Source organism: Labeo rohita, chromosome 13 (genome assembly GCF_022985175.1).
Source record: "Labeo rohita strain BAU-BD-2019 chromosome 13, IGBB_LRoh.1.0, whole genome shotgun sequence".
NCBI lineage: Eukaryota > Metazoa > Chordata > Actinopteri > Cypriniformes > Cyprinidae > Labeo > Labeo rohita.
The window spans coordinates 9,353,907-9,380,894 of NC_066881.1; the positions used below are offsets into that span (position 1 = coordinate 9,353,907).

The following is a 26,988-nucleotide window of genomic DNA, read 5'->3' on the forward strand; positions in this document are numbered from 1 at the left end:
ATTGAAATCAGTATGAACAACTTTTTGCCTTTTACAAAGAAACATTAGATTAAAAATATAACAAATCTCATAAATCACACTTGAAATATTGTTAAAATTGTAATTGTTATTGATTTACCTCTGAAAATGTTTTAATAAAATAGCAAAAAATATATTTACAAGGTAGACATAAGCAAAACCTTAATAGGTCAATATAATCCTTCTTATTAAATTATACATTACTGTGTTTCGGTAGTGACAAATTTGGGAAGAGGACACATAATCCAATATGAATTAACTGCACAATTACTAGAAATGTGTACCTTGGATATTATACAATTTGCATACATACATAATTTGAGGAAAAGGACAAATTTTTCCAACTGACTTTAAACCAATTCTGTAGAATGGCCCATTTATGTACTACAGAAATATCAATTTTAATGCATGTTTAAATGTAATTAAAAATTTAGATTAATTCATAAGTTACAATAGAGGCAGTAGTGCTACTGCATCATCACACTGCAATACTTTACCAATTAAAATATTTGAATTTGATTGATATTAATATGTACAGTAAGCAATTATAAAGCTCAGTGTAACTAGTCACAGATTTGACTCGTGATGCAGAAATCTGTTGATGGATTGCCGTTGTTGAATCCTATATTTAGCAGACTAAGTGTGCTGGGGTATTTTCTACGCTTTGCATTTCAGGCAAACCCAGTTCCTTTTTTCAAACACCTATTCTGTGAGCACAGCCAGGGGTTGCCATGGAAACAGGTTGAAAGATCCCAGGCCATAATTAATACTTTGCCACAAACATAGGTTATTTTCAGATCACCGTCCTTTATTTAGCAATCTAGACATGTAAAAATCAAACAACCCCGCTGACCAAAGCATTCACACAGCAGTTTGAACTTAATGTGCTTTTTTTTTTTTAAACAAGCATAAACCAGACAATATACACAATGCGTCGAACATCATAAATAGCATGACACATTTAGACAATCTCACAGATCACCACAAAAACACATTCTTCCAGACAGATAGTCAAACCAAAAGCGAGAGTGGGAGGTTTTCGCTTTTCTGCTTTCTAGAGTTTCAGTGATTAAAAAGATAATGGAAGTTAAAAACAACTTTGGTATAAAAAAAGATGGACATTCTTCATTACATTCTCAATCTTGCAAATAGAGTAATGGGTTTCATGTTGTTTGTAGCTTGTGTAATGAGCTTTAGTATGGTGGCATCCACAAAATGAGGAGAACTCCTCCTCTAACAAATCACACTTCTCCGAACATCAATTTTGCCACCTCTCATCTCACATCAGTCATATCGCTACTAATAAAGACTATAACTGGCGTAAACAAAATATAAAAAGACGGGTGCAATGCTCGCTCATTACATTACAGCAGGAATAGAGCCTGAACTTGGTGTCAGTGTTAACGATCTCTGTTTTGAAAGCTCATCCTGTAATACAATCAAGGTAATATTTAGCACATACAAAAGAATCTGTAATATTCCTAGAGTACTCGTTGACCTATAAAGTGCCATAATCTGCTATTGAGTGTCGTTCGACAATCAGAATTTGATTTGCGAATGTAACCATGGAGATAGTTTTGCAGATATCGGCATGACTCAGATCTGACAGACCAATCGTCTGACAGATTATGTTGATCTGTGGAGAGACGAGGGCTCTGGCAGCTAATGGAATCTGGATGTAGATTTACACTGCATGTCAAATGTAAGATCCTAACATTTTAAGAAAAAGAACTTGGACTGTGCCATGTCTAATACCCTTTAAAACACAACATAATGTAATGAATAATTCAAAATATGGATATAACACCTGTAAAAAAAATAAATAAAGGAAAATTCCTTCATATTCCTGCATTGTACATTGTGTGTTAGTACATTGTGCCCTATTTAATGGACTTAGTGGGTATGAAAGTCACATTTAAATGTTGCAGTGGCTATGTAAAAATAGATGCCATATACACAGTGGAAATAGTGGTAGATGCAATTTAGGGGCCTGCTAAGCATAAAAGTTAGTCATGTAATTTTTTTTCTAGACTGGTCATAATTTTTTTAAATCAGTTACAAAAAGCTAGACTGCTCTAATTTGAATTGATAAGTAAGACTGGTAAACCTTTGGCTAACTGGTTGTTGGTCAAACTAGTTTTTAAAGTGGCTTCAGGTTGCCCCAAGTATAAATAGCAACAAACTAGCTTTGCTACTGTATTCACAAGAAGGTTAAAATATGTGGGTATGGTGTACAGAGTTACACCGTGTCTACACCCATTATAATAAGTGATGCTGTCTACACTGGATGTGGCGACAGTAAACTAATGCCGCATTCTGTTTATGACATAATGACACAAAGTTCAAATGATTTGCAACTGTCGCTGTTCACATCCAGTGCAGACAGCCTCAAGCTGTTGTGGCATGGCAGAAAAACATATTCTGTAGTACATTAACTGTGCAATCTATGCTGTTGTGCTCAATATGGTCGTGCATCCGGGCAGCTGACCAAACTTGACATAAGTGCAGGGTTGCCACTCAATTGCAAATCAAAACTATCCCAATAAAATTTGAAGGAGGTCCCCCAGTAAAAATTGTGTTGCGGGAGATAATATACATTATTTTGGAGGGGATCCCCTAGTAAAATTCGTATTCTAGTGGCTAAATATCGTGTTATTGGGGTCGATTCAACCAGCGGACATGAAAAACAGCTTGCGGTGACAGTGTTAAAGTAGCCTAATTCTGTGGGGAAACTGCGGACTTGGTAACACTGTGTAAATGCAACCCCTCTATATAACCCATTTTAATCAATAATGCTGTCTCCACTGGATGCGGCACAGCGCAACGTTACACGACAAATCGCCGACAGTAAACTGCTGCCTCGTTCCATTTATAACATTGTGACGTACGACACAAAGTTCAGATGATTTGCAATGGTCGCTTTGTCGCATGTTGCCAATTAAGCTACTCTAAAACTGTTGTCGCGGATTGTTTCATGTCTGCGGGTTAAAGCGACCCCAATAATGTAATATTTAGCCCCTGAAATACGAATTTTACCAGGGGAACCCCACCAAAAACAATGTGTATTTCACCCCCATAAATGCAATTTTTACTGGTGGACCCCCTGCAAAATGTGATTGGGCTAGTTTTGAGTAGCAACCTTTGCAGGGAGTTTGATTGAAAGGCAATGTGACCAATTATAACAGAGAATCTGCCATTTTTGTCCGACAAACAAACCAGACAGGAGAGTAGATTAATGCCGGTGGACTTACGTCGGTGTATAGAGAAATTTGTTATTTCATCTTATATCTAGTAAAGGGGTCATTCCACAAAATCTGTGCCTTTTGCGTCCCTAAGAAATAATCAAACATAGATTTAATATAACAACAAATGAATGTGCAACTTAAAAACATAAGTCAAATATTATTTTAAATTATTTAAATAGCATTTACGCTGATAAAGGTAAGGTTTTTGGCCTGTCCCTCTCCGATTTTTCTTTTTCAGCAGGACTTTTAATTTGCAAAATGAAGGCAAATGAGATATATATATATATATAAATCACATTTGCATATTGTTTTAAATACAGTCTCATTGCTAAGCAATGTTTTTGGCATAAGTATGCATTTTGTCTATAAATATAAATCATTTTGTTGGTGTTCCCTGATTTAATGTCAGCCCTGTTACCCTCATTAAAAAATCCTTGTAAAGTAATGTACATTCAAGTGACATTACTTCTAGGAGGTTACATCAACTCTCAAACAGGATTCCAACACTTAACACATAAGCATGTTTTACTCACTGGTATATAATGTTCTATTTTTGATGATTTATGAGGCTTGGCTGAGGGGGAGCCATCATGCAATGTCAACCCTGTTACCATTTTTCAAATGTAAATTTAAACATTTCTTACATTTAACAATCAATATCTACAAGTAAAATCCTTTCATGTATACAATCTATACTTTTGTGAACTAGCAATTCGCAAATTTGTTATAAATTGCCAAACCTGTTACTGTCAACCTGTTACTTCTTAGAGTAACAGGTTTTGACGTGTGGGTAACAGGGATGACATTGATTAGGTTTGACCCTGGTATTAAAGATTGTCTGTGTAAAATTCAAACATTTTAAAGGTCACACTCGGTATATTATTGAGCTAATGCCTATTTTAAGGTGTCTTCATTTCATGGGTATTTAAAAATATTGATTAAACTTATTTTATTTTTTAATTTTTCCAAGTGGAAAAAGCACTGATTTCATGGAATGACCCAAAGAGGAAGAGATGATTGATTGACATGCTGTTTGAGCTGAGGCAGCAATCTGTCACAGCACATTAAAAAGCCACAAAACAGCATTTATTGTTTGAATTTCTTAAAAAAAAAAAAAAAAAAAAAGACAAAATTTGAAAGCTGAGACTTTGCTTCATACCTAAAGTAACCTGCTCTGTCTTGCCTGTCGGTATGTTGTCAGTTCACTCTTTGCTCCGTAATGTATTTTTCATTGTGTGAGAAAATGATGTGTGAGAACTGACAGTGCCATGGCTTGTCAAACATAGCAACAGTAAGAAAGGGGGCGATTCTTTGTGAAGGATCAATTGGGCCGGTTTTGTTGTGAAAACCTGGCAACCCTGGTAGACAGCCTAAGGCTGTTGCGCGGTGGACAACTATCACATCCGGTGTAGACACGGTGTCAAATTGAATCTCTGATATGATCATTTTGAGTGTGAACAGAATTTAAGTTGTAATAGTTGACAGCATTTTTGTGGCTGTGAAGAAACACAAATGGCAACCGTTTAACCTGTTTGTTGTTAGCTATTATTGGGAGACTGACTGCAAACATTAACATCTGGGAGATTTTAGTAATCTGTTGTGTTGAGCCAAATTTTTGGGAGAGCTTTCCAACTTTTTTTGGTCAGTGACCCACTCAGCCACTTAAAATGAATACATATTTTCTTTTTAATCGACCTCTTCTTCATATAATTTAATGTGCTTAAACCCTACCGCTTTAAATTTAGCAGATCTGCCTCCAACCAATAAACAAACCATGAATTGAAACAATTCCCCAGCCTAGTTTTTTTCTTTTTTCGATAATCTGTTTCAATTAGATGTACATCACCTAATGGAAGAAAATACTTTTTGCTATTTTCATCACAACTTTAAGAATAACAATATATTTTACATAGTTTTTTTGCATTTTGACAGTTCAGCTTTAAAAAGCCCTGTTTAAGGATCTTGTGTAAACAGCCCGTCATATCTTCAAGTTAATCAAAACCTCTGGCGACCTCAAGGCAGAGATCCTCTGCACTGGGCATAGGTATCAACATTTGCAAATGAGATACATTCCTGTCCTTTTCTAGCACAATCTACATGCATAATTAGCATTTGCACTGCATTAACAAATAGTTACATCACATGGATTTAATGAGGATAGTCAACCTGCAAAATATACCTGCAGTGTGTATGCAGCGTATGCATGTTGTGCTAGAAAAACAGCATAATCCTCGCAAACAGTAAAAATCTGGTTGCGCAGAACTGACATTGCTAATATTAGCTCACATCTTTGCCATCTCTGTGGGTTTAGAAGAGGTGCACAAAACAACGCCAACGCTTAGTGCAAGGTTGCTTTAAAGTGCTGCTGGAGCGTGTATTTCACCTTGACTGATGTAGGATCCTCCTCAGCTGAACTGCCAGCTCTGCCCACCGCAGGGAGTCTGCCAGACAATGGCCGTCTCATGACAGAGTCTGGATTAATCTGTTCTGACCACGACCTATTGCTTTTTCCCTTTTTTTCTGCAGCTCCCTTCTTTTCCAGCACCGCTTATAACTTCCAGACCCTGTGTCTTTATTGTCATTTTTTAACAAGAATGCCCTCCAATAAGAGTGTCTGGGTTTATTCCAAGCACAACCTGATTTCATTGATGATAACTGGGGTGTTGCTGCATGTCTGCTAACAGTTCATTAATCTGCATGTGCCCTTATCTGGAGCAGGACAGAGGGTAGTGTCCACAGCAAATGGGACATGCCTGAAATAAACACCAAACAGAGGTCTGTCACTGTTCTAGTTCAAAACAAGCCATTATAGCCTAATGACAGCACAGATAGCTCAAATGAGCAGAGAGACTCGATAGCACAGCATGATACAGATGACACAATATGTTATTTCCCAAAATTATACTCATCGTTAGAGCTGGCAAAGGTGTACGACCATCACCTGGCCTCTGTGATCAATTTTTAAACAGTGGAACTGGATACTCATGCGTTTTAGCCACAGACAAGCTACTCCTACATCTTTTCTCAACAATCTCTAAGGGGTTTTAACAGACCGTTTCACACTGCAAGCCAAAGTGCCTAATTAATTTTTTAAATGCAGGGTTTTGGGGTTGTTTACATGACCTTTTAAATGTGGCCCATATAAAATTTGTTCTAAACAGGCAATGCTGATTCATTAAAAACACTGATTCATTCAAAAATTAACTTGAGGAGTGAGTCCCTGAATTATTCACTCAAGCGATTTGTTCCAAAATACCACTGCTGTGTGTTATGCATACTGGCGCTGACATGTTCAACAACTTACATAATAAAATACAATGGCGTTTTTATTATATTAAGTTTGAACATTTAACTTATATTCTTAGTTTTTACCATTACTAATTGTTTGATCAATGTAGTGCAATTGTGCTGATATTCGGGCACTAGCTGATAACAGCATCACTTTCGCAAATTTACAAACAGCCTTGGATGGATATCCATTTTCAAGTATGTTATTGAATCAAATAAATAGTGTGCAAATAAATGCCTGTTAAATTTCAGTGTTGTTTTAAAGGAGTGCAACAGTGCACAGCCACTTTTACAGCAGCATTGGTTCCAGAAGTATTTCTTCCATTCGTTTTCCCATAGAGGTTTTTTTTAAGGAAGTCTTCATTTATGAGTTATAAGCCATGAACCGAACCAAACCAACCAGCTACGAGTTTAACTTTGCAGCAAAAGTATTTGAAAATCAGACAAAAAAGGTGCAAGACTTCTTAGTTTTAATGTGGGGAAAACTATAATCCTATGAACACTTAAAAATAAAGGTTCTTTATTGGCATTAATGGTTCTATGAAGAACCCTGAACATCCATGGAACCTTCCAAATGCAGAAAAGGTTCTTTAGTCGAAAAAAGGTTCTTTAAATGGTTCTTTAATGAACTGTTCACTGAAAGGTTCTTTGGGGAACCAAAAATGGTTCTTCCATGGCAGAGGTGGGAAATATTGATTCTGGAGGGCTGGTGTCCTTGCAGAGTTTAACTCCAACCCTAATCAACCACACCTGAACAAGCTAATCAAGGTCTTTAGGATACAGGTTGGCATTTTTCCCAGGGTTGGAGCTAAACTCTGCAGGGACACCGGGCCTCCAGGATCAACGTTCCCCACCCCTGTTCTATGGCATCACCGCAAAAACACCCTTTTGGAACCTTTATTTTCAGTGCGAATGACATGATCGAATCACAAACAATCAAATATAAAAATATTAATTCATATATGTATATTTCAGTCATAAACTGAGCCTACAAGATTTGCTGTGGTTCATGGAAGCAATTATCTAGCTGGTGGAGATTTCTTTTCGGAATCATGGGTAATGTAGTGTTGAACATAACTATTTTTAAACAAGCTGAAGTAATGAAATTAGGGATTGACTGATTGTTGGCCTGGCCACCTGATATTAAGCATTTTTATAGTTATCGGTATCAGTCATTTTCAAAACCGATTTGCCAATAAATATTTAAAGCATTTTAAAGCATTTTTTGTCAGAGCCATTGTTATTCTTAATTTTGACATTAATTTTCATATATATATATATATATTGATCTGTGATAATCGGTATCAGCCCTGAAAAACACATATCGGTCAACTCATAAACTAAATCCATTAAAAAAAAAAAAAAAAAAAAAAAAATATATATATATATATATATATATATTTATTAACCACCATACAGTTCAGAGTAGCAAGTTATTCAAATCAATTCCTCTGTGGAGAAAATGAACATGATTTTTACATCTAGAACCTCACTGTTGCACTCTGTTGCCTTATTATATTATCATATATTGGTATATATTCTGGACCTGTATTCACAAAACATCTTAAGACTAAAGGTAGCTCATAACTTGCCGATTTAGGAGAAAATCTTAAAAACAATGGGTGTGTCAATCCTAAATTTAGGACTCCTAAATTTTTGCTTTAAGAGTATTTCACCAAACGTTTTAAAACTAGCTCCTACATCTGTGAAACGTTAGGAGTAGTGAAAAGGACACCTGAGTCATTATGACCAAATCACTTGCCGGCAATCTGCATTGGAAAGTAAACATTTTAGAAACACGCTGCATTTATTTGCACTCATATGTTTTCCCACACACCTTTTTTGGTTTTGGAGGTTATCCCAACTCCAGATTTTCTTTTGATTATATCCTTGTTTTCATTAACAAGTTGCGTCCAGTTCGGTTTTCTTTTACATTTGCATGTTACTATTAGCCATGATTAATCTATTCTGTTAATAAAAAGGCTGTTTATATGCTAATGCGCTAAAAGCTGACAAATAGCTCAACATATACTTGTTTAATTAGCCTGCATTTTAACATTTTTATTTGAATGTGGCAACATTTTTAATTTTAAAACTTTATTTGAATATGGCAACATAATACTGTGTTCTACAGTAATCTCTGACAGAGAGCCCTCCCTTATCAGCCAACCACTGTGTGCATAGTTAGTAAGCATGCTGACATCATCCATAGCAACAAGCCATAGCTGACATCATTTTCTCAGCAGCTTTGTGAATAGGTTTTAAGAGAAAACTCATAGCTAACAACTTTTACTTGCATTTAGGAGGATTCTTAGTGGTAAGATAAAATGTTTTGTGAATACAGGCCCTGCTCTGTAGATAACTGCCTTCATATCAGCCAATGAAAAATCCACAGCGGTGCCAAATAAGTGTCACAGTTCAAACCAAGCTCCACAATACAACCATTTATACAAGTATACTTTTGCACCTTTACATGTAGTACTTTATAAAGTGTAAATCATACATTTGTTTGATTCAAACCAAGGGTAAATCCATTGTGCAAATATGATGAAAACCCTCCCTGAATTCACAACAAAGATTGCATGGGGGACTCAGTTTATCCAATTTATTCCCACATACGAAAGTGAACCAAATCTATATTTGTTCATACCAACATCCCAAAAACCCCAGATTGGTCATGTGTAATAGAAAAAAAACAGATCTGGGTCACATTGATCTGTGCATGTTGCCACAGTTTTTGAGTTTGTTTGATAGCTTGCTGTCTTTCCCTGCCGCTCCGATGAAAATGTCCTAGAACGCCCCTGTCCACTTTGATCAGTCTCACCACCAAAATAGCACGCACCACTTCTTTTAAACAATCACAGACACACACACTTTCACTTTAGGCTCGATTCCCTAGTCGCTGGCACAGGCACTTTTTGCCTAACAGCGAAAAAACCAATGGAGAAGACAAGAAACCCTGTGAACTAGTTTCTATTCTTTATCCTCTTTATCAACAGTATTAAGAAACGTCTCTAAAGACAATACTTCATTGCAATTTTGGCCACAGTCCCCTATGAAATCTAACAGAACTGCAGTAAGGGTTAGAAACTGGATTGATTGTTTTTTTTAGCTGTCCTTGAGTCGTCTTTAAAGGTGAAGTGTTTAATTTCATATTAAATACCATGAGACTGAGTTCAATTGGTGACACTAATGGTGCAAAAATTACATTTCACCTTTAAACTGATGTCACAAACCAATGTTTATTCACTCTCATCTGTTGCAAGATGATTTTCGTAACATAAACTGGGATATATATGTAGAAAATGCAAGAAAATGCAAAAGTATTGTTCCCTTTGGGTCACTTTAAGTTGTTTATATGTGGCTAATAACTGTAGCGAGAGAAGCTCAGGCTCTAAAAGTGCAATTTAGAGAAGAGATTAAACCTATGAACACTAAGCTTGGGCCACCTTTTCCATTATATGTGATTAACAGGAAATGGCCCGTTGCACAACCTGTTGTGGTCGTAACGGGATAATGCGCTCCTGTATGGCTCTAACTGGGTAGGAATAAAGAGCTGATGTACTCACACCGTGGTAAAGACTGAAATGTGCTCCACCCAGGCATGTGGGAAAAAGCAGGAAGCAGATTTTGGCAGCAGAATAGGGTTTAGCACCACACCACACCAATCAACAGCACAGATTCAACTAAAAAGATCATGGGTTATTGTCATGAAAACCAACGTTTCATGTGCAGTAGAAACCGCGCTTTCTTCTGCCAGAAGAAAGGCAGTTTTCAGGGACCAGTAATGGACCAATAAAGCAGCAGGTGCAGTGCATCACGGGTAACAGTCTCACTGCCCACGGCGATACACAAAGTCTTTTATATACAAATTAAAAATTCCGCCCATGGCCTGTATCCTCGGCACGACCGTGTCCTCATATGTCGCACAAGAGGCAAAAAAGCATTTGCCTTTTTCTTGCAACTCCTTATTCGCAGCCTCTTTTATCGGCCCGCTCAGTACTCCCACTCATCTGTCTTCATATCCAGGTAACTAAGGATATTCTGGGCGTGTTTAACAGCTTGCTTACGGGCATTTTTGGTCCCCTGGTCGCCCTGAGGGTCCACAGCATCAAGTGCAAGAAGCTGTTTGGTCAGTAGCTCCTCCAATACCATGTAGCTTTTGTCAGCCCTCTTGCCGTCAAAGCCCAAAACCTGAGCCTGCAGGTCACACAGGCTGGCTAAGACACGCCACACGGCCGCATGAGGCGGAGGCTCGTCCGGTCCGGGGTTACGCCGTCCTAGGGCTTCCCAAAGGTCTAGAAAGGTGATGAGCGCCTGGACTTCCAACACGGCCCTGCGCCGCGCCTCCCGGATGCAGGGATTTCGCCCCGTGTCCACCTGATCCAGGTGCGTGAGAAGACCTTGCAGTTCCGTCCCCTGTCCCGCAGCACCGTGCCGGAGCACCTCCTCACGCAGCACTGAGACGCGACCCCTGATCGCCTCAATTTCACGAATCGAGTCATTCTGCGCTAGATCATACCTGGAGGTACAATGAGTTAACTGTATTAATATAGGTTAAAAATGAGTAACGATTGTCAAACAATTAACTGCGATAAAATAAGTTTATGTTTACATAATATGTGTGTGTGTACGGTGTATATTTATTACACATACATGCTTCTATATATTTAAGAAAAATTATATATATGTATTATATACATAGTACACACACACACACATTTTTTACTTTCTCAAAAAAACTCATTCTGTGTGATTTATAAGCTTTTGTACCCATGGGGACCTCAATTTAGGTCCCCACGGTGACACTAGTCCCCATGAGTCTGTGTGTATTCAGGTTTAGGTCCCCACAAGGATATAAAAACAAGTCCACATACACACACACAAACACACACACACACACGCATATGAATTAAAAATGTAAAAAAACGTATTGTTACAAAAGATTTCTATTATTTCAAATAAATTCTGTTTATTTTAAGGTTCATGAATCCTGAAAAACAACATGAAAAAAAATAACATAAATTCTAAAAAAAAATAGTCGTTTTCAGTATCAGTTTTTACCAAAAATATTAAGCAGCAAATGTTTTTAACATTCATAACAATAATGTTTTCTTAATATTTAAAATGTTTCTCAACAATTGATGTTCAAGAAACATTTTTATTATATTAATGTTGAAAAAACTTGCAGCTTAATATTTTTGTGGAAACTGTGATACCCCAGACTTTTGAATGCTAATGTATGTAAAATTTTAATAATTTATTTTAAATGTAACTTTTAATAATAGAAATTAAGAGTTTTGTTTAATCGTTTAAGAGTTTATGTTTTCTCGACAATTTAAAATATATTAAATGAAAAAAAAAAAACTTAAACTGCAATCATATTTCACAGTATTACAGTTTTACTTTATTTCTGATCAAATAAACATCCTTAGTGAGCGTAACGCACATTTCTTTCCAAAAAAAATTAATTATTCAAAACTTTCATATATATAAAACCTAAACTTTTAAAAGCATATTTAAAAAAAAAAAAAAAAATACTCATTCAAATTTCCATTTTAAAATTTCACCTAATGTAAGACTAATTAAATGTAGCAAAAGTAAACAAAAAACTGCATTTCACTCGTTGCATATTGTAGTTAGTGTGTTATTGGCGTTACCTGCGCGTGTCCTCTCCTTCCCCCTCTAGGTCGAGATGTTTTAACAGACCATTGATCTCCTCCACCACTTGTTTTCTGTAGTTCCTCACCGCAGCATTACTAGACACATCCAGGGCGTCCAGTTCAACCAATAGCTCTGTAAGGATTCTCGCCAGGTGGGCACAGCTATCACGCCCACTGAGACCCATCAGCAGAGCCACTTCCTGGCAGCGAGCACCACTCACCTACACAAGATGAGTTCATTTCAGGTTGTCATTATTTTACTGTCAACACTGTTTAAGTTGCTTCATGGCTAAAATCAAAACATTCTTTAAAAAATGAGGTCATTCAAAGTGAGGTCATACACACTGCCATTCAAAAGTGAGCTCAGTACGATTTTTAATGTACACTGGCATTCAAAAGTTTGAGATCAGTGTGATTTTTAATGTTTTTTAAAGAAGTCTTGTGTTCATCATGACTGCATTTATTTGATCAAAAATACAGAAAAAACAATAATATTGCGAAATACTGTTGCATTTTAAAATAATGGTTTTAGATTTTAATATACTTTTAAAATGTATTTTATTCCTGTGATGCAAAGCTGAATTTTTCAGCATCATAATCCCAGTCTTCAGTGTCACATGATCCTTCAGAAATCATTCTAATATGCTGATTTATTATCAATGTTGGAAACAGATGTGCTGCTTAATACTTTTTTTTTTGGAAGCTGTAGTAGGTTTTAGGATTCTTTGATGAATAAAAAAGTACAGAACAGCATTAATTTAAAGGTAAGAACAGCATTTATTTAAAATAGAAACATAAGTCTTTACTTTGATCACATTTTTTTAAACAATTTAATACATCCTTGCTAGATAAAACTATAAAAAAAAAAAATTAAAAAAAGGACTTTTGAACTATAGTGTTAGAAAAGATTTCTGTTTAAATAAACGCTGTTCCTTTTAACATTAATCATAAAATAATCCTGAAAAAAGTATCAGTTTCCAAACAAATATTAAGCAGCAAAACTCTTTTCAATAATAAATTTGATAATAAATCAGCATATTAGCATGATTTCTGAAGGATCATGTGACAATAAAGAATGGAGTAATGTTTCTGAAAATTCAGTTTTGCATCACATAAATAAATTATATTTTAATGTAGATTAAAATAGAAAACCATTCTTTTAAATTGCAATAATGTTTCACAATATTACAGTTTTCTTCTATATTTGTGATCAAATAAACGCAGCCTTCATGAGTATTAGAAACTTAAAAAAAAAAAAAAAAATCTAACTGATCTCGATTTTTTGAATGGCAGTGCATTTCAAAGAAGTCTTTTATGCTCACCAAGGCTGCATTTATTTGATCAAAAATACAGAAAAATTGTGAAATATTACTACAATTTAAAATAACTGTTTTCTATTTAAATATATTTTAAAATGTAATTTATTCCTGTGATATAATGCTGAATTTTCAGCAACCATTACTTAAGTTTTCAGTGTCAACTTTTGCACGGTAGTGTACATTTTGATTTTTTTTTTGCTGGTTAGGATGTAAGTTGCAATTTCTCAGTCTCACCTGCGCCATGACTTGATTAATTCGCTGCACAGCCTCGTGTGTCTCATCGGACAACGGCAGCGCCAACATATGAGTGCGTACACGACCCTCCAGTATTTCCTGTACGGCACAGATCCGTGTCAACGCTTTGTAACGGGCCTTCCTTAGCGGTACGCTCCCACCCGTCTTAACCTGAGCCATCCGCATGGCCACGTCCTGCACAGCCTCCACCAACTCCTCACTGATCTCAAAGGCATCTTGAGCCTGGCCCTGCCGGAACGGCCCCACAACCCCTTCATTCAGCAAGTTCTGCGCCTCCTGGGTCAGCTCCTCAATGGCCAGTCGAGACGGATGCGTAGCATTACCCTCCAGGTAGCGAAGCAGACCCTCGACCTCTCCTGCCGCACGCTTTCGAGCCTGCTGAAGCTCCGGCCGGCCCTCCGTCTCCACCTGGGTTGGGAAAGAAAACATGATCAGGAAGAATGAAATTCATTTTTCACAAAAAAACGTTTTTTTGGAGTTGATGGTTTGTCCTGACCTTATCGACCTCCAGCAGTAATCGGGTCAGGTCTCGCTCCAGTCGTTTGTACTCTCTGTCGCTTTGCAGGCCGCTGTAAGTGCACACCTGTGGGCCCAGGGTGGCAATCTCCCTCTGCACCTCATCCAGCCGTAACAGGGATGGGTGCTGCCCTGGGTACGAGCCCTGGGGTCCTGCAAAACCTGGGAAGGGTCCTGGCATTTGTTGAGTCTGTGGCTGCTGACTGCCATGATCCATTGTCCTCTTCCCACCATCAAAGGGTTTCCTAAACAGGCTGAAAGAGAAGAGAGAGTTGAGAGCTGGACAGGATATGGAAATAGTGAGAGGGTGATGTTGGGATAATACAGAGAGTGAAATGGAATACAAGTAAAAGAGAAGCGGTTACTTTTATGGGTAAACGTTTATGGGCAGCTGACATTAAATACTTTGCAGGAAAAACTACTTTAAACAGCATTTTGCTAATTCTTTTTATTGTCTGTGTACAATTAACAGACTATATAGAATATTGTGAAAAAGAATTGTTTTTTTTTTTTCCTTTCACCACATACACATTTTTTACACTGCAAAAAAATTTAACTATATGGCAAAAGCAGCTAACACACTTTTCTTTAAATATCCACTGTTTCTTTTTTTGTTTGTTTGTTTTTGAAGGAAGTCTTAAACTAACCCACTTAAAAATGTATGAATAATTACCAAATGACATCAGGCAAACATATGGTGACAAACAAATGTTTCTTTTCTTAAATTATTTTAGCCAGCGTGTAATTTTTAGTGGATTATGGAAGCCTGTTTCCGCCACTGAATGTTTTTTTTAAACAAGGTATTGCGACTTTTTCTCTCTCAATTTTGACTATTTTTTTCTCAGAACTTATATGATATAAACTTGCAATTGCAAGTTACAGTATAAAGTCAGAATTTCAAGATATAAAGTCAGATTTGGGGGATATAAACTCACAATGAATTTTTTTCTCAATTGCGAGATTATATCTTGCAATTCTCTTTTTTTTTTCTCATAATTCAGACTTTTTTCTTAAAATTGTGAGTTATCTCACAATTGTCACTCGCACTTATTAACTTGCAATTTTATGTTATAAAGTCAGAGTAATTGCTTAAAGGTAACTGCGACTTTTTAATCTCACAATTCAGAATTTTTCCTCAGAAATGCGTGATATAAACTAGAAAATGCGATATACAATATAAAGTCAGAATTACGGGATATAAACTCACAATGACTTTTTCCTTGCAATTGTGAGTTTAGTTCTGACTTTTTTTCTTAGAACTGTGAGACAGTAACTCGCAATTTTGAGTTAGAAAGTCCAGTTCTGAGTGGGAAAAAAATAGGGCTGGCGATATGGGCACAAGAATTATCACAATAATTTTTTTTTCATATCAGTCGATATCGATAATTATCACGATAAATGTCAAAACTTTATTTCTTTAAAGTTTAAAGTCAGATTTTTGCTCCAAAGTGAAAGGTGTAGAAACCAGACCATTCATTTTCCTTAAAATAAATATCTAAATAGAAAAATTAATTTCTGCATGTTCTAATGAGTTATATTGTTTCAAATCAAGAAACAGATTTGGGTTGTCTGATAATGATTATGATAATAATAATATCACTTTTTTTGTCTCTTAAAAATGCACATTTGATAGTAGCTTGATGTAATTTTTACAGTTAAACAGTTAAAACCACACATAATGGTACCTCAATACCATGGTAAAAATATAACTACATGGTTTTTTAGGTAGCCTATTTGTATGAAAAACGGCAGTCTAAAAACTTTCAATATAAATGCACACATGCTATAGCTTAATCACAAATACATACATACTATAATTATATACCATTACTCCTGTAATAAACTTCAATGTGAATATCCCACATTGCTGCCACAATACCATGGTACGGTGAGTGTTACTACAGTAAATGATGGCGATATGTAGATTGAAAAGCCTTCTGACTGACTCGTTGCACACAGCTTTAAACTAGTTTGAATCAGAGTCATTTGTGTTCATCACCGAATTCAAGCGTTTCACACTAGATCTCACAGCGCTGTTTAGTACTCGCGTGATAGAGCCGTTCACATATCGCGTCTTTTGCGCAATCAAGTTCGTTATTTCAAATGTCGGCGCGCGCCAGCTGCGCTCATAACGGAAGTGACGCATTATTAACTCGCAATTTTATGTTATAAAGTCAGAGTAATTGCGCAAAGGTAATTGCGACTTTTTATCTCACAATTCAGACATTTTTTACTCAGAATTCACAATTGTGACCCTGGACCACAAAACCAGTCATAAGGTTCAATTTTTTGAAATGGGGATTTATACATCATATGAAAACTGGATAAATAAACTTTTCATTGAGGTATGGTTTGTTAGGATGGGACAATATTTGGCCGAGATAAAACTACTGGAAAATCTGGAATCTGAGGGTGCAAAAATATCAAAATATTGAGAAAATCGCCTTTAATGTTGTCCAAATGAAGTTCTTAGCAATGCATACTACTAACCAAAAATTTTTGGTTTTATATTTTTACGGTAGGAAATTTACAAAATATCTTCATGGAACATGATCTTTAATATCCTAATGATTTTTGGCATAAAAGAAAAATCAATAATTTTGACCCATACAATGTATTTTTGGCTATTACTACAAATGTGCTCGTGCTACTTAAGACTGGTTTTGTGGTCCAGGGTCACAATTGCGAGTTACAGTATAAAGTCAGAATTGCAAGACATAAAGTCAATTGCGAGTTTATTTCTTGCAATTCTGACTTTTTTTAAGAATTGTGTGATAGGAACTCACAATTGCGAGTTCTAAAGTCCAATTCTGAGGGGAAAAAAAGAGCTGATATTTTCCCCCAGTTGCGATTTTTTTTTATATATCTTACAATTGTCACTTAATAACTCACAATTTTATGTTGTAAAGTCAGTAATTGCATAAAGTTAATTGGGACTTATCTCACAATTCAGATTTTTTGTCCCTCAGAATTGCATGATATAAATTCGAAAATGTGAGAGAAAAAAACTGACTATTGTGAGATTTAAACTTAAACTCTATAAAAAGTCTAAACTTTAAAAAAAGTACAAAAAAAAATTTAAATCTTACAATTCTTAGTTTTTTTTTCTCTCAAAATTCAGAGAGAAAAAAAGTCATAATTGTGTGATAAAAAGTCGCAATAACTTTTTTTTTTAGTGGCAGAAATGAGCTTCCATAGTGGATATCTAATGAAAAATAATAAAAAAATAAATAAATAAAGATAGGATATAATTGTGTGGTGGAATAAACTAGGGTTAATGCTTCTAACCCAGGTAAACTTCTACGATGAAAAATACAGGAGAGAAGTTCTGTGCACAGGTTGTACGTGTTATACAGATGTGATGACTAAGGCTGACTCAGCCAGATGTTTCCAACTACACCCATCATAAACAAAACAGTAACCAAACAGGCAAGCCACCGCAGAAACACGAGCTGTCTGAATGCATGACACAGGACTAAAACAAACCTCCATTTGTTAGGTGGACACCTTTGAGAACAAACAAAAAGTTTCCAAGAATCAGAAGGCTCATATAACTGGCTTAATCTTCCCAATATTAAAGGCAACCATTCATGCTTAGCAAGTCTGACTTACTGTAATGAACCCATTCATCTGATTTTGACAACTACAGGCAGGTTGTGACAACCCAACTTACTGGAAGGTCTAAGAAAGATTACTTCCTACCTGCCAGCGTTGTGATATCATATAGTCCTATTCGTTTCCACAAAAAGATGGCAAATTCTGGCTAGCACATGTTATATAAGTGTACCCAAAAGCACCAACACGCCTGAACTGCAGCAATGTTTTAAGAAATTAAGTATGCCTAAGTGCAGATGCCCTTCAAGAACACAGTCCATTCAGTGCTGTCGTACCTCAAAGTCCTAGACAATATTTTATTGGCAGCAGACTGCCGCTGCTATCCCCTAGGGAAGTGTCTGTGATGTCACAGACAGATCATATTCATGGTCCTTAAAGAGACAGCGTCTATTAGCACCCAAACTGTAGTGCTCATGAAATACATTTAATAGCAGACATGGAAGAGATTGCAGAAAGCTTTAAATATAATGCAGAGCTACCGAGCACTTACATTTAAGTTCCTGGTAGATGCTTTCTGATCAATGTAACTACAAGAAGTGCACAAATATTTTCTATGTGGCCATTTCCAGAGCAGGAAGTTAAGGATACAATAACAGGATGTGTGTAATTTCTTATTATTGTATTATTTATACAACGATCAACATTACATTTGCTTTTTCTTAGGAAACAGCAGTGCTTGCAAGGCAGCAAAAGAATAAGGTTAAAGTTTTAAATTTAAATGTTAGGTTTGACTCTGCAGAGCTGCATTGTAGTTGTCATTATACTCAGCATGTCTTGTTTTTAGTCGACTGCACACATAAATCAACACAGTCAATATGCTGTGTCTGTATGCAATGGAGACGAGACACATTTAGTATGTAAATAAATGCAATAATGAACCAATTGCAGTTCGAATGCAAATATTGCAATGGCACCATCAGTTACATTGAACATTCTATGAATGCACATCAACTTTTTTTTTCCCAAAAAGTTATCAAAAAGAGACTGAAGTGATCTAATATAACAGTTTGAATGGAGGTTTTATGATTTTTGGGTTTGAAGTTTGATTACCACAGTAAATAATTTTTCTTATGCTCAGCAAAACTGCATTTATTTGAACAGAAATACAGTAATATTGTGAAATATTACAAGAACTGTTATCTAATGTAATATTTTCAGCATCATTACTCCAGTCTTTCATTAATCATTGTAATATACTGATTTGCTCAGGAAACATTTCGTATTTTTATCAGTATGAAAACAGTTGTGTTGCTTAATATTTTTTGTAGAACAAAATATGATGTGACGTTATGATGTGATGGCATATTTTATTTAGGATTCTTGAATGAACAGCATTTAAAATATAAAACTTTTGTAATATTATAAATGTCAATACTGAATTAATTAATTTAACGTTTCCTTGCTGAATAAAAGTATCAATTTCTTTAAAGTCTCAGGCGTCTCCAGAATGTGCCTGTGAAGTTTCAGCTCAAAATATCCCACAGATCATTTATTATATATTTTTGAAAATGCCTATTTTGAGTGGAAGCAGAAACATAGTGTTTTTGTGCGTGTCTCTTTAAATGCAAATGAGCTGCTGCTCCCCGCCCACTTTTCCAGCTCATATCTCAGATACTCTGCCAAAAACAACATCTTGTCTTTTGCGCTAAAGTCATCCGTTTTAAAGCCATATCAGTTTAAACTTCTGATATTTTCTGAGCAAACACATCAGAAGCGAATGCACAGAAAGCAGCTGTCACACGCCATGTGAGTACTAAACTAAGCTCTCTTTCATGTCTTATTGCGCTTAAACTGTCAAATACACACAAGTATATGTTAAAAACACAGGAGTTACAAAAACAGTTGGTTATGTCTGTGAAGGTAAACAGCTGGGAAAGAAATCGCATGTTTATAGATGTGTGTGGCGGCAGTAAATAAATTAATAAATCCACTGCTCTCTTGTCTCCTCTGAGGCTGGGACTCTAAATAGTGTTCGGTGCTTGTCTGTGCAGCCAAAGACAGGACAGTTAGCATGCTTTGCTCAAACTTTTGCCATGGCGTTAGAACTAGGACACCGTTGTCGCTTGCGAAACATGCAGATTAAGGGGCGGTAATTTTCTAATAAGATCCCCTTTCTACATCACATCGTTCACTTAAACATGGAAAAAATCTGATTTTCATGATATGTCCCCTTTAAAAAAAATTACAGACCCCAAACTTATATGTAAATATGAAAATATATATAAAATGCAAAAGTAGTCCCACCACAGCAGCACAATTTAGACAAACTGGAGCTTTAGTGTAAATTATTTTCTGTGGTAATCAAGATGCTGGTGAAATATTAAACTGTGTTTAATCCTCAATATTACTTTAATGCACAATTGTGTCAGAATGTAGTCCTTGTATACCTCAGAATCGGAGATGTTAGGCTTGCTCTCAATAGCTTTTTTCTCTCCAAAAGTACGCCTTGAGTGCTCTATCCTTTTATATAACCAGGTAAACAGCCAGAACGTTGTCAAGAAGAAAACACAAAGCAGCGTCAATAAAATGATTACAGTAGTCAAAAGTAAAAATAATCATCATATCGAAAAGAATCAACTGCTCCAATCTAACAAAACCAGTTAGACCCATCGCGTTCAGAAATCTCAAATACATACTTCTTCTCCTAAGAAACACCTAACAGCTTATGAACAAATCACCTAGCTTGTTAAATGTCTGCTCCCATAGTTGAGCAACAGTATGATGTTAAAGTGATGTCATGCTGTGACTGTAGGAGTGGAGGGAAGGGTCAGATAAGGATGAGTCAGAAGAACATCATCTGTCCAGATGCTCCACCTGCTACCCAGCTTCCTGTCTCCCCCTCCTTTAGCATTCTCCGCTATCCAGTAATTTAAGCAACAAAAGACCTCTTATTATAGGTTGCAACTTCTCGCAAGTAAACATGGGGACAATCACTTTGGACAAGGAAATCTGGGTGGAGCCAAAGAGCCAACATGCCAGAGCTTATCAGTGGGCATTGCTAAATACTTCCCTGCTTCTTTCACCATTCATGGAATTCTGCCACATCAGACTCAATTAATTATTCTACCGCTAATATTCACATGGCCTAGAACAATATTTGTATGGGTGGCCTTTCTATTACCAAGCCCAATAAGTAAGCCGTAAGTCTTTTCTACATTTTTTGACATCTGTATACCCTTAACACTATCAGTAAGGCTCAAGAACCACTTAACTCATTCCAAATCAAACACCTAAAGCCACTGTTACACAACAAACAATCAATAATGTGAATTCCAAATCACACACGTGACCCTGGACCATAATGGTCAAATTGTTTTACGTTGATAAATAAGCGTTATGATAGGATAGGTCAATATTTGGCTGAGATACAACTGAAAATCTGGAATCTAAGGGTGCAAAATCTAAAAATTGAGAAAATCACCTTTAAAGTTGTCCAAATAAACTTCTTATCAAAGCGTAATACTAATTAAAAATTATATTGCTGCAAATATAGCTATGCTACTTAAAGGAGAAGTCCACTTCCAAAAAAAGAATTACATCTAATGTACTCACCTCCTTGTCATCCAAGATGTTCATGTCTTTCATTCTTCAGTCGTTAAGAAATTACGTTTTTTGAGGAAAACATTTCAGCATTTTTCTCCATATACTGATATGTTGCCCCAATTTTGAACTTCCAAAATACCGTGTAAATGCGGCTTCAAACGATCCCAAATGTGGTTGTAAATGATCCCAGCCGAGAAAGAAGGGTCTTATCTAGCATAATGATTGGGTATTTTAATAAAAATAATACAATTTATATACTTTTTAATGTCAAACGCTCGTCTTGTCATACTCTGCCTGGACTGTTTTTGTTCTGGTTCATGACAGTTAGAGTCGAAAAACTCCCATCTCATGTTCTCCCTCAACTTTAAAATCGTCCTATATCGCTGTTTTATCTTTTTTGTTAAGGGTGTTTGATCTTCTTTGCATGTTCACTTTGCAAAGACTGTGTCAGTACTTCTGCAGCGATGTAGGATGATTTTAAAATGATTTTTGTAGTTGAGGGAGAAAATACGATTGGAGTTTTTCGACATAGCCTAACTGTCTTGAACCAGAATATACAGAGTTCAGGGAGAGCAAGACAAGACAAGCATTTGAGAAAATAAAAAAGTATTTAAATTATATCCCTCGGCTGGGATCGATACAACCGCATTTGGGATTGTTTGAAGCCGCATTTAAACTGCATTTTGGAAGTTCAAAATCAGGGCACCATATCGGAAAAATGCAGAAATGTTTTCCTCAAAAAAACAATTTGTTCTGGAAGTGGACTTCTCCTTTAATTATATTCTACCACTCATATTCACATGGCCTAGGACAATATTTGTATGGCTGGCCCTTTCCTTACTAGGCCCAATGAGTAAGCCGTAGGTGTTTTCTACAATTTTTTTTTTTTTTTTTTTGCTTTCTGTATTCCCTTAACACTATCAGTAAGAACCACTTCACTGATTCTAAATCAAACACCTAAAGCCACTGTTACACAAAAAACAATCAATAATGTGAATATACAAACTTGATTCCACATCACACACATTAGTGACCCTGGATCACAAAACCAATCATAAGGGACGTTTTACATCATCTGAAAGCTGAATAAATAAGCTTTCCGTTGATGTATGGTTTGTTAGGATAGGATAGACAATATTTGGCCAAGATACAACTATCTGAAAATCTGGAATCTGAGGGAGCAAAAAAAAAAAATTGAAATAATAATCACCTTTAAAGTTGTCCAAATTAAATTCTTAGCAATGCATATTACTAATCAAAAATTAAGTTTTACTATATTTATGGTAGGAAATTTACAAAATATCTTCATGGAACATGATCTTTACTTAATATCCTTATGATTATTGGCATAAAATAAAAATCGATAATTTGACCCATACAATGTAGTGTTGGCTATTGCTGCAAATATACCTATGCTACTAAAGACTGGTTTTGTGGTCCAGGGTCACATATTGCCTTACCAGTTAGATGCCATACTGAATTTAATGCATATGGAAACAGGACTGTTAAAGATCGCCTTACATTTTTTACAATAGCACAAACTCTATAAAGGTCTTAGACCATGTCATTTTCACAACTCACAACTTTCAAGACTGTTTTATGGAGGGTTTTTTTTTTTTTTCAGAAACACATTTTGAACAGCTTGTATGTTAGAAATCAACCGTTTAATCCATTAAACAAACTGTACTTCTATCCCTCAACCTGATTTTAAATAATAATGAAAACCAAATTTTAAATCACAGTATTATTTACAACTAGGCCCTACTGAAACTGACAGAGGTCTAAACTAACTAGACTAAACTTAATGGAGTAGGGGCCAATATTAATAAAATGTAATTTAATTATTAAAACAGAGTCTAGAAATATTCAAACGGAAAAACTGAATCCAGAACATTTAAAAAGGAAAAATCTAAGTCGGAAAATGAAAAAGGGAACAAAAATAAAAAGGATTACGTAGGGCCCTAATGGAGGCTGAAAGCAATGCAATATCTCATCATCATCACAGTGATCATAAAGTGTTTTAATTTTTTTAAGTACACTCTAAACAACATCCTGTTAAATTTACGGTAAAAACTGGCAGCTGTGGTTGCCAGAATACAACAAACACTAACGTAACAAATAATAAACAAACTACACTTTGGAAAAGTCCGTAAAAATATGTCCTAAGGTACTGCATACTATGTATATGAAGGAATTAATCTCATATACATTTTTCAGGTGTTTTACCTGTTTTTAATTAAATATTGTGAGATTGTGTTGTTTTAAAGTTAAAGGAAATGTTATTAATCGAATAGATAATCTCCTGGAAGAATTAAAAATGACCAAACTTCTTTTCTTTTTTCAGTTACTGAGACTAATACAGGGGTCTTCAAACTTGATCATTAATATTATAGGGAGGGAGTCGAGATTCTGGAACTGTCCACACAGCTCTGATGCTGATGTTACCGGTGAGATCAACTAAAACTGTCATCTGTTCGTGGAGGCTGAATGCAACACACGTCTCATCATCATCATCATCATCTGTGCCATCATGAAGAGTGTCTTACAGCTGCACCCTCATACATGAACCAAGAGCATGTCCCCCCGATATAGGTTTTGCAATGGCTGATTCTTAAATTCCTACATTTGTTCGTCCCTCGGTAGTCTACATCCTTGACATGAACTATAAAATCAATAAGGCAGAGTTAGAACGTAGCACAAACCTGAGCGTGCCTCACAAATAATCTGACAACGCTGACTGGATTTACATGAATGAACCCATCGCAGAACGACATTTTTATTGCTTCTGAACACCAGCCAACCCTATCCGACACAATCCTAAAATGCGCAGCATATTTCTCACCTTTTCAACGCGCCGAAAACGTTCGCGCACATGTCTACCGGACGCCGTTTCCATCAGCTACGCTACTGAAATGTTTTGCGCGGTGCAACAGTCCAGTAATTTCTGGATCGTAGACTTGCAGTTACACTGGCAGAGACTGGCATTTAGAGCAGCAGCGGCGGCATCACATCGGTATGGACTGCATTCCTACCCCTCCCCTTCCCTCCCACTATAAGCGCTAGTGATTCACCTCAGTGACTCTTTTGAATCAGTTCAATGAAAGAATCATTCAGTGACTCTATATGCAGTAACATCACTACGCCGGTAGGGGCGAGTGATTAAATCATTCATTTTGAGTGGTTCATGACTAAAATAAGGCTTATTACCCTTTTTATTTTTTTTGCCTGCTTACAAATCTTTTAAGAAATCATCATAATTGTTTCCCCCCCAAATTACAACGAAGCATATCCTCATTCTCATTTTAACCAATAAGAACTGGATTGCAGCTTGTACGACTTTATTCTGGTTTTCATAGTTCATTTAAGACATTATAATTGGCATAATTTTAATGGCAAATGTCAAGAGATTTTCGGTTCATTAGTCGCTATAGGGAAAAAATTAGGAATATAAAAATGTGCAGTAAACGGTAAACCTGTTTGCACTTCAAACCAGTGTGTTTATAATTAAGATAATACATTAAAATAATATGGCAAGACACACCAATTTGTAATATCAAGCAACGAAACAAACTGTTTTGTACAGCTAAAAATAGCTGGACGTGGATGAGACCGGAAGCCAGACCCATTACATTTACAAATGGCCACTCTTACAGGAAAAATAAGGTGGATGGCATTGACACCAAAATTAAGAAATATATTAACTTCTATTATGTAAATATATCCAGCTTTAAATTCTCTAGTATAATGGTAGCATATGAAAATATAGATATAGAGCGTTTTCACTATGTTTCATTAGTCGGCCATATTGGTGGCACAGAATGTAAGTAATACCACTGAACAGAACAGAACTCGCAAATTTAGCTGATTATTGCCGCTGAAAATGGTTAATTGTTGTCATGTTTTGGGCTGTACTAATAGGTTAGACCGGGAAAACATTTCCCTGCTGAAAAAACAAACAAAAAAAAAACACTAAAACCATCTTAAGCTAGTTGGCTGGTTTTAGCTGGTCATCCAGGCTGGTCTAGGAGATCAGCTAAAACCAGCTATTTCCAGCTTAAACCAGCTAAGACCAGCCAACCAGCCTAGGCTGGTTTTAGCTGTTTTTTTTTTTCAGCAAGGTTGCAGTACTATAGACTGCCAGAAGTTGTAACAAATCAAGCAGAAGAGTGTAAAAATTTGAGGAACAAAAAGCATTTGTGGTTGGCCAAACTGAACCAGGATTTTCAGGGCAAGAATCTTGACAAAAAAAAAATTCTCATCATTTCCAGTCAGATGGGTGAAATAATAGGCTAATATCTTATAAGATAATACTGCTCATATGTATCTTTACCACCGAACTTCAGTTTGTCAAAATATCATGCACTTTCCTGCTTACTAAGTCCTTCTCTATATGATTTAGCAGCTTCCAAATGTTTTCCGTGGTTTAGACAGAATAAATTAGCAGAACAACATATTCATCAGCATATTAACTGTGCAATATGCTGTTGTTTACATCCGAGTATCGCCAATATGGCCGCGCATCCGGGTACCTGACCAAACCGTAACCGGACATAAGAGATTTAAAACATTTCCATTTTGCCAAGATACTGGCATTGCTAAATCCAATCAATCAAATGCTTGCTCGTGCTACACTCAGTATCTGAAGACAGGTGTGCAGTCAAAAGGGAGAGACTTCAGTAAGCGAAAACTATCAATGGAGCCACAGGCGGTGTGTGTAAGGTGACGAGAATGATTCGTTCACTTAAAAGATTCGTTCAAAAACAACGATTCGTTCACTACCGAAACACCTCACTGGGGAGACCATTCCTCACATCAGGAGGGATCCCTCATAATGTACGATTTACAGCATGACCACATTTGCCCGATCTGTACATAAAATCATCTCTCCGCAGCCCAAACCATGTCATATCGATACAACACGTAATGTACTGACTCTGCTCCCTTCGTATTTTTAATAAACACATCCTAGCTATGAAGTCAAAAGTGAACTCCCTTCCACACCACAAAGTGGTTTCATCTTTTATGCACAACAACGTCAACGGATCTGCTGTAAACGTAACAGCTGAGCTGTGTAAAGCAATTTAAAACGACACATTCGACTTGAAATAATCCGGCTGTTTAGCTTGCTGCTATTACGTCCATTTAAAGCGCACAAAGACACTGATCAGTTCTCATTAAGAGCTTCACCGCAGTGCAAGGTGAGGTGTTGTATAAATTAAAGACACAATCATATGAATACATTTCTTATTAAACATGATGTTTAACGGGCTGTCCATCCTACCTGCATAACCAGCGGACAGCCATTGATGCGCCTGTGTTTACAGATTAAACACAACGCAATTTTCGTTTACAACCACCAGGCATACATGTCTAATGACATAAACCTGCTGGCCAAGCGAAAACGAACGAGTTACGAGGAGTTTTAATTTAGTAAACGTCAGTAACACGTGTCCAGAAAAAATACCTAATAGGCTAAGTGGCGTTTTAAATAGGCGGGGAATATACAAAATAATGTACTCACTATTT

At 36.3% G+C, this 26,988-nt stretch overlaps 1 protein-coding gene across 4 annotated transcripts; it reads right to left on the minus strand.

Moving 5' to 3' along the window:
• Positions 1-1,875: 1,875 nt before the first annotated feature.
• On the minus strand, positions 1,876-26,884 carry bag5 (BCL2 associated athanogene 5). Of its 4 annotated transcripts, none has more exons than XM_051126012.1 (5): positions 26,744-26,884; positions 14,285-14,558; positions 13,768-14,196; positions 12,212-12,435; positions 1,876-11,073 (listed from the first exon to the last, which is right to left on the minus strand). In XM_051126012.1, the coding sequence occupies exons 1-5, from the start codon at positions 26,764-26,766 to the stop codon at positions 10,548-10,550; spliced, it is 1,476 nt and encodes a 491-aa protein (XP_050981969.1). In that variant the 5' UTR covers positions 26,767-26,884; the 3' UTR covers positions 1,876-10,547. The 4 variants fall into 4 exon arrangements, with proteins under 4 accessions (XP_050981969.1, XP_050981968.1, XP_050981971.1 ...); XM_051126011.1 differs by lacking the exon at positions 26,744-26,884 and adding an exon at positions 24,305-24,477; XM_051126014.1 differs by lacking the exon at positions 26,744-26,884 and adding an exon at positions 20,307-20,520.
• Positions 26,885-26,988: the final 104 nt, after the last annotated feature.